The 7,664-nt window shown below is 46.6% G+C and overlaps 2 protein-coding genes across 3 annotated transcripts; one reads left to right on the top strand and one right to left on the bottom strand.

Annotated features, from left to right (window-relative positions):
• Positions 1–89: 89 nt before the first annotated feature.
• On the top strand, positions 90–1,628 carry atp5mk (ATP synthase membrane subunit k). Of its 2 annotated transcripts, none has more exons than XM_084684844.1 (4): positions 90–211; positions 893–997; positions 1,171–1,261; positions 1,460–1,628. In XM_084684844.1, exons 2-3 carry the CDS (start codon positions 911–913, stop codon positions 1,255–1,257), a joined length of 174 nt encoding a protein of 57 aa, XP_084540970.1. In that variant the 5' UTR covers positions 90–211; positions 893–910; the 3' UTR covers positions 1,258–1,261; positions 1,460–1,628. The 2 variants fall into 2 exon arrangements, with proteins under 2 accessions (XP_084540970.1, XP_084540969.1); XM_084684843.1 differs by having other exon boundaries at positions 91–211; positions 1,508–1,628.
• On the bottom strand, positions 1,622–6,945 carry taf5 (TAF5 RNA polymerase II, TATA box binding protein (TBP)-associated factor). Its single transcript, XM_084684838.1, has 11 exons — positions 6,501–6,945; positions 5,929–6,166; positions 5,490–5,805; positions 5,155–5,318; positions 4,746–4,881; positions 4,409–4,529; positions 3,885–4,014; positions 3,452–3,616; positions 2,794–2,971; positions 2,489–2,666; positions 1,622–2,330 (listed from the first exon to the last, which is right to left on the bottom strand). Exons 1-11 carry the CDS (start codon positions 6,925–6,927, stop codon positions 2,113–2,115), a joined length of 2,271 nt encoding a protein of 756 aa, XP_084540964.1. The 5' UTR covers positions 6,928–6,945; the 3' UTR covers positions 1,622–2,112.
• Positions 6,946–7,664: the final 719 nt, after the last annotated feature.

The following is a 7,664-nucleotide window of genomic DNA, read 5'->3' as shown; positions in this document are numbered from 1 at the left end:
AAGATAAATGATTGACGTTCGGATTGACCTGCCATTAACTATTATTCTTCAAAGGGGCGGTATTTGTATATATTGACGTTTACTTGGCCCTATCAAACTGAGTTTTCTTACAACGTAACAAGTAGGCGGGATTTCCTGATAAATCTAGCATTGCGGCCTCTGCTGAAGGGCACTTGTTCAAGTCAATTCACAAGGGTAGTGTGTGCAGAAGGTAAGAAATGTAACGAATAAAAAATGTTTGTCCTATTCACGTTTACACTGTTCAGTAATGCATCATTGTGGTAGATTTCCCGCCTATATTTGTTAATGTTTTGATTAATGATCTGTTAATATAAACTATGGTTCAGTCAGCTAGCTAGCTTGATGGCTAGCAAGCTACTACTAATACTAGCTAGTCAAGTGGCAACTCACTCAGCCTGTTAGCTAGCTAGCTGTCTCAATGAAAGTCAAAACAGTAAATATTGAGCGTTCGTTAGAACTTAACCGAGCAATGCCCACAGTTGTGCATGATCTGGGGCTGACGTGGATTTATTTTTGAATTATGTATAAACAACCAGCTAGCTAGTTGTCAATTGAAATTACAGTGTAGAGATTAAACTAATTGCAGCAGGCCGTCTCTGGGCTCGTGGGTTGTCAACCAGCGAATTCAAAGGGACAGTCTATTCACTTACACTTATGTAATACCACTCATCTCGTGCTTTAATCTGTAACAACCGATTTCAATGTGTCCATTGTATTCCTCATAGATGCACATCAGGATTTAGCATTACTCATGTTCCTTCAAATATGGGTGTGCTCGCAACTAGTTTTCCCTCTTGCCCTCTGCAGTCACCCACAAAACTGTCGTTGTCCAACCACATGCAATTCTCATTAAGTGATTTACTTCTTGTAGGACTAGTAGACATCAACCATGGGCGGACACGACGCTGGATCTCAACACCAGTTCACTGGCATTGCCAAGTACTTCAACGCATACACCATCACTGGAAGGAGGAATGTAAGTTGTGGACATCTTCTCACTAAGTTGGTGTTGCAGCAACATAAAAACATTGTCAATGTTTGAATTATGCTTCTTGAAGTCTGGTCCAGATTGTTGTTTGAAACCTTATTGAAAGTCAGACAATACTGTTAGTTTACCAGAAGGTCATATGTGTTCTGTCCCATTCCTAGTGTGTATTGGCCACCTACGCCAGCATAGCCGCCATCGTCCTCTTATTCAAACTGAAGCCCAAGAAACAAGCAGCGATCACCAACTGATCATGTAAGCATAACTGTTGAGATGACTTCTGCATCTCAGTAACATTTGGATTATTCTTTACCTTCTGAAACCATAGGTGTTTGTCATATGAATGTCTTAAATTTCTGTATTTGGATCAGGGTGGGTGCTCAATCCTTTTTATAGTAACACATGTATTATCCTCACTTTCATCTCATGTTCATAAAGGTACTTTTGTTGCAGGAAAATCCTTCAACACCCATTTCCTGTCTGTTCTTGTCTGTGTTGCAGGTGACCGGACAGTTCTGTAGTATAGTTGGAGCTGGTGGCGGCTGGATGTGCTTGTTGTAATTATACAACCATTTATTTGGTATTAACATGTTAACAATAAAAATGATATCGACATAGAAAACGTGTTTTTATTTACACAATATGCACTGGTATAAAAGGCTATACAGCTATGACAGCCAGGAACATTTAGGCTGTGTCAATGGCAGTGGTAAAAACATGGTTTTGAAATGGCACTGTTTAGGCAAGGGGTGTCAGGATCTCAAATCTTTTCTTTTTTTTTTACGTTATGTTTGATGAAGCTGCATGCATTTAGCAAGCCAGGGGACGCTTTGAGATTAATTAGCAAATTTAGCGACTTGTCTTCCTTCATTGCCTTAACTATGCAGAGCTAATAATGCTACAGATTATGTCTCATTACCATTAGAAAGACATTCACAAGTTGGGTGTCTACAGTCAATTCAAATGGAATATATTTCTATTGTATGAATCCTTCTTTGGATTGTTAGAATTCCTGGCCCTTCACCCATCATCAAGTAAAGTTTTCGGAGGAAAACAAAGAGGTGATCAGTTATAAGAATGTTCATAGTCAGCAGCCGTACGGTTTCTCAGCAGGGATTGTAAGCGCCCGCGGCGAGCAGTAGATTCCTACGGGTGAAGTGGAGGTGTATGACGGGGGTAGACTTGGTCAGGTAGGTGCCCAGGAGAAGCTCCTTGGAGTTCTCTGGTAAATGGATGTGACCCGTGGCCATGGTGAAGTCGTCGGTCTCCAACTCGTCGAACGCCTTCATGGAGTCCCAGAGCTTGACGGTGTTGTCCATGGAAGCTGGAGAAGACGCAGCATTTTCACAACATGAGAGCGAGCGGCGTTTCGATGGAGCCATTGTTTGCAGCAAGTTCGGGTTCAACGGGTGCAAGGATCTCTGCATTAAATTGAAACGTGTTCATAATGGCTATTTTATTGTCATGTTGTGAGACATCTACCTGAGGCGAGGATCTCTCCGTCTCTGCTGAACTTGAGGGAGTAGATGGTGTCAGTGTGGCCCTTCAGATCTCCTATCATCAGACCATGGCCTATGTCCCACAGCAGCACTCTGCCATCAGTGGCTCCAGACGCCATGAACTTCCCGTTGGGTGAGAAGGCCAGGGCATGGATGGGGCCCTAAATGACAAAAACACACGACATAAAAAAAAAAAAAGGTCTAAAGCCTTTAACCAGGCTTGAAAAGGAGCACAGTCCTCCCAACCAAACTTGGCCTTGCAACCTTCCAAGAAAGTCGACCTCTGACCTTGTGACCGGTTAAGATGCGGACGCAGTTCCCCGTGAGCACGTCCCAGAGGCGGATGGTGCGGTCGGCGGAGCCGGTGGCCACGTAGTTGGAGTTGGGGTGGAAGCGGGTGCAGGTGATGTCCGCCAGATGGCCGGCAAACATGCGTAGCGGTTGGTAGTGATCAGTGGCCCACAGACTGGTGGAGAGGAGGAGGAACGGCATGACTCGTCATTCGTCGTGCTGCAGATAAGAGCTCTGTGAGAGCTACCACGATGAGGCTATTTGCACGTTCAGAAGAAGTTATACACGTTCTTCATTTGTTATGGACTCATGTATATAAGTCTATGCTATACTTGAGGCTTCTCTGTAGTATTGTACGTGGTAGCTACTTTATGTAGCGGCATACAAAGTAAGCACGTTTGTAAGTAATACAAACTATGCAGGACCATTTACATTTACTCATTTAGCAGACACTCTTATCCAGAGCGACTTAGTCAGTACAGGGACATTCCCCCCGAGGCAAGTAGGGTAAAGTGCCTTGCCCAAGGACACAACGTCATTTGGCACGGCGGGGAATCGATCCGGCAACCTTCTGATTACTAGCCCGACTCCCTCACCGCTCAGCCATCCGACTTCCTACATGCACGTGTTTCCAGTCGTACGCCTCAGTTCTCACCGTGCCACCCTGTCGTGCCCTCCAGAGATGAAGTAGTAGCCGTAGGGGGAGAACTGGGTGTCCCAGACGGGGTAGTTGTGTCCTTTGTACCCCACCAGACAGGTGTACGTCTGGAGGCTCCACAGTCGCACCGTGCCGTCCTCGGAACTGGACAGCAGGTAGTTCCTGGACGACGCGACGGGGGGGGATGCAGAAGAGCTTGGATTAATCACAACATGGAAATGCAGAGACTTCTCTGTGTTCTCGTCCCGGTTCTAAAATCTCAAGCACTGATCCCGGTGTGCCCACTTGCTCGCTCGCTAACCAACAGATAAAAATGAGGAATAATACAGTTGACGCTGACAGAGACTTTAGGATGGGTTCCGAAAGCGAAGGAACTTCACGAAGAACGAATGAGAGGGTGAACAACAGGGTGTGGCCTGTGCAGTCTCACCTGTCAGGGCTGAAGCTGATGCCGTAAACTGGCCCGCTGTGGCCGTGGAGGACTTTGGACTCGCTGGCTGTCTTCTCATCCATGATCCTCTCCAGCACGTCGTCAGACTCCTTGTCTATCAGACTGAGATCTTTGGTGGAGAAGAGCGAGGGAGGTCAACAATGAAGGTCAACGATCAGCATCGGTATGTCGAGGTGTGCGGTTCTCAGCACTAGTTTTTGTTTACTACTCAGAGACATAAACCAGTGGGTTAGGGCAGGAAACTAGTAGGAGGAAGGAGTGTTTGTGTCGTAACCGGAGGTGTAGTGTTTACATTTAGTCATTTAGCAGATGCTCTTATCCAGAGCAACTTACAATAAGTAATACATTAGTAGTATTACATTCCCCTTACAGTAATAGTAAAACATTCCCCCAAGGCACGTAGGGTGAAGTGCCTTGCCCAAGGACACAACGTAATTTGGCACGGCTGGGAATCAAACCGACAATTTTCTGATTAATAACCCCATTAATAACCCCATGTTTACCTGCGGCTGACTTGACCCTGCGCAGCTTTTTGGGCGTTACGCTCCACACCCTGACGGTGGAGTCTGCGAAGCCCCCCGCGATCAGGCTGGAATCGTCCGTGAAGTCCACCGCCGTCAGACCCTGAAGGTCAAAAGGTCACGAGAGAAAGAATCATCAACGGCGTGTCCGGGGGGGGGGGTTTAACAACAACAAAAAGCATCACCTGCAACTCGGTTCTAATAGTGGTTACAGTACCTTTCGAAGAAACTTAAACATCGAAATACTACACACACAATTGTTATTGAACCATGTTAAACGGGCCTGTTTGTTGTTTGTACTAGGCAGCTGCTACAGCACCTGGTATGCGTTGAGGAAAGAGTAGAAGCAGATGGAGGGCAGGTTGTCCGGCCCCAGTCTGATCTTCTTAGTGGCCTCCTTCATATTCATGATCTTGTCCAGCTTGTCAGAGTCCTTCAGCTCTGGGAGAGGAATCCTACAGGACAGAAAAACAATTATTATTAGAACTCCTACGATCCTAAAATAATCTGAATGGGAGGGATAGTTCACGAGCATGCATTTTTCTGACGTGCAATGTCTCTTTGCCTGTGTCATTTTTGAGAAAAGGGGTGAGGGAATCTACACTGACACAGATTCTAAAGGGATCACTGCCTTTTAAAAAAAAGTAAAGATATGCCAAGAGTTAGTAAGGACTAAGTAACCAAGGACGTGTGCTTGCTGTCGCTAGGCGGAGGCTTCCCTACTCCACCTGTTCTGCTGGGGGGCGTTAGGATCCTGCTTCTTGCTCTTGTTGCCCGTGCTGTCCTTCTTGGGCTTCTTCTTCTTGGGTTTTCCCTCCTCGTTCTCCGCCTCCTCGTCCTCGTCGTCCAGGGGCACCTCGATCTCCGGCTCCTTCAGCAGGCCGTAGAACACCTGGAAGCAGCGGGGGGGAAAGGGAAGAGTCGCCCACGACGACGGCTTTGTAAGTTTACGGACGCGGTTCGCTCTTCTGTCCGTGCGATCCTGAAGCAGTCTACCGCTCTCTTTCTCTCTCTGAGGCAACACAAGCATCGAATCACCAATACACGCCCCACCCCCACCCACCTTAGCCTTGTTGGCGTCCCTCTTGCCCTCCCCGGCCAGACTCCCGGACATGGCGTCGATCTGGCCCTTGCTGCGCGGCATGCCGTCGAAGATGTCGATGTAGAGGTGCTCCTGGATGATGTTCCAGATCTGGTTGTTCTGGCGCTCCTGGAGGTGCCTCTTCAGGAGCTGGTACGAGTCCCTGGAGATCCTCAGGACGAACTTGCTGGTCCTGAAGTCCAGCAGGGTCTCGTTGCCCTTCATGTGTTCCTTCTTGGTCAGGCTGGAGAGGATGCGCAGGTCTTCCTCGTAGTAGCACTCCTGGTCCCCGCTGAACCTGAAAAGAAGGAGAGACGGAGGGCAAGGAAAGAGTAGAAGGTAAGGGTGTTGGTCAGTACACAGTGTGTTGGGTAGTTTGAGGTGGATAGTCATTTGAGTGAAACTTGGCCCAGAAACGTACTTTTCGAAGAAAGCCTTTGCCTCCATCTCGTGGTTGTTGTACACAAGCTCCAGGTACATGTGGACGAAGAGAGGGTAGAAGACCTGGGACAGCTCAGCTCGGTGACAATCGAGAACAGACTCGATAAACTTCTTCAAGCCGCTATAGTAGACTTGGTATAGTGGGGGATCCCCCTGCTGGCTGTATGCAGACAGGACAACGTTGACGTCGGGTTGATCCTCGCCGCCTGACGCCGGCACTGTAAACAAAACAAAAACATGAATGACTACATAGTTTGGGTCAGATACAAAGCAAACAAGGTATGGGTAACTAACATTTTCATGTATAGTGCTATGATAACATTGCAACTCTTTTGTGATTTGCATAACTAGCTTCTGGTTTTCAATTGGCTATACGCGTTCTACTTCCCCCCCAAAAAAGACGTCTGTCAAACTTGTCTCATTCATTCAGAGACTTGTTTCGCTTGCAACTATTAACCATAATTAAATGAAGACAAAAGAATGCTGCTTTAAAAATCACGTTACTAAGATGTTGATAACCTAAATAATTGTAATGATATGTATTATCCCGACCTTTTGTTGGCGCCGGTGTCGCTGTGGCTGGGGGAGCGGCGGTGGCTATGGTCACCCGGTTCAGAAGAGAGTTGGCATCCCCGCCTTCAGCATCAACATTCACGGTACTTCCCAAGCCCGATCCTGCAGAATCCGATACCTTTGAATCATCTGCATCGTCTGATAAACCGGCTTCACGCCGCAAAATGTCTACGGACTCCGACAATTTATTTCTCTTGAGAAATTGCAACACCGCGAGCAAGGTCTGCTGATCTTCGGCCCCTGCAGTTAAAGTTTTCGTTGTTCCGCTAGAAGACGTGGCATCAGGAGATGAAGAAAGTACTCCTCCATCGTTTGCATTATTGTTTCCTGACCCATCGTTTGATGGTTCTGTTTTAATATCTTTTTCACCCTCCGGATCGATCTGACCACCTTGTACAGCCGCCATTTTCGAAATGATGTGCGCATGTGCAAACAAAATAAAGGAATTGTCACTGCTGAAGAACAGACATTCTGATTGGCTCTCAGAAAACGTTTGCCGCAGGGTTGTCGATTTCTAGTGGTTTTTATGGATAACGAAACACATTCATATTTATGTAGCGTATTCATTGCTGGCTCAGTCAAGTAAATGGAACAAAACAACTTTAGATGGTATGTGTAATCTCTTCCAGATAGACAAACCTTCAAACTCCGGAACGTTTACACAACTGTACTTCTGGCCAATCTAATTCCACATCCATTCACGAGTAAAAGCTGTACTGCACTAGTTGGCCTTTAGCACTGGCCAGTAACCATGGGCCCTAGGTCAACATCCCGGAGTCAAACACCGTACACAATTATAGACAATTCGACTGTATGTCTGTTAGAATACAAACGCAAATCACATAATCAGTTAACTAGCCTAAAATAGAACAGTAGAACATTTATTTGAGCATGACTTGGTAACAAAGAACGTGACACAAGGACAACATCGAGTCAGTCTGGTGTTAGTGGGTTTATACCTCTTCGTACCAGATGATGGCAGTTTGGTTCCACCCCAGCCCCTCTTCTCTGTCTCCTAATGCTAGCACATCACAGCATGGCCTCTTCATTGCTGATGGTATCGTTGAAAGGGTGTAAAAACCCACCCTGCCATCATTCATCACAGCTTTTGTTGTCACATTCACGACTCAGAGACACATTTCT

The sequence above is a fragment of the Hypomesus nipponensis genome, chromosome 21 (genome assembly GCF_054491055.1).
Source record: "Hypomesus nipponensis isolate SF chromosome 21, ASM5449105v1, whole genome shotgun sequence".
Classification (NCBI taxonomy): Eukaryota; Metazoa; Chordata; class Actinopteri; order Osmeriformes; family Osmeridae; genus Hypomesus; species Hypomesus nipponensis.
Note: the sequence above shows the minus strand (reverse complement) of the source record. Positions and strands in the feature narration are given on the sequence as shown.

Coding starts and splice junctions, on each gene's coding strand:
- atp5mk (XM_084684844.1), top strand. CDS start 911: ATGGGCGGACACGACGCTGGATCTCAACACCAGTTCACTGGCATTGCC. Junction 998..1,170: donor CCATCACTGGAAGGAGGAAT/GTAAGTTGTGGA, acceptor TCCCATTCCTAG/TGTGTATTGGCCACCTACGC.
- taf5 (XM_084684838.1), bottom strand. CDS start 6,927: ATGGCGGCTGTACAAGGTGGTCAGATCGATCCGGAGGGTGAAAAAGAT. Junction 4,015..4,408: donor CAGGGTCAAGTCAGCCGCAG/GTAAACATGGGG, acceptor TCTCCACCAAAG/ATCTCAGTCTGATAGACAAG. Junction 2,331..2,488: donor CGGAGAGATCCTCGCCTCAG/GTAGATGTCTCA, acceptor CGTCTTCTCCAG/CTTCCATGGACAACACCGTC.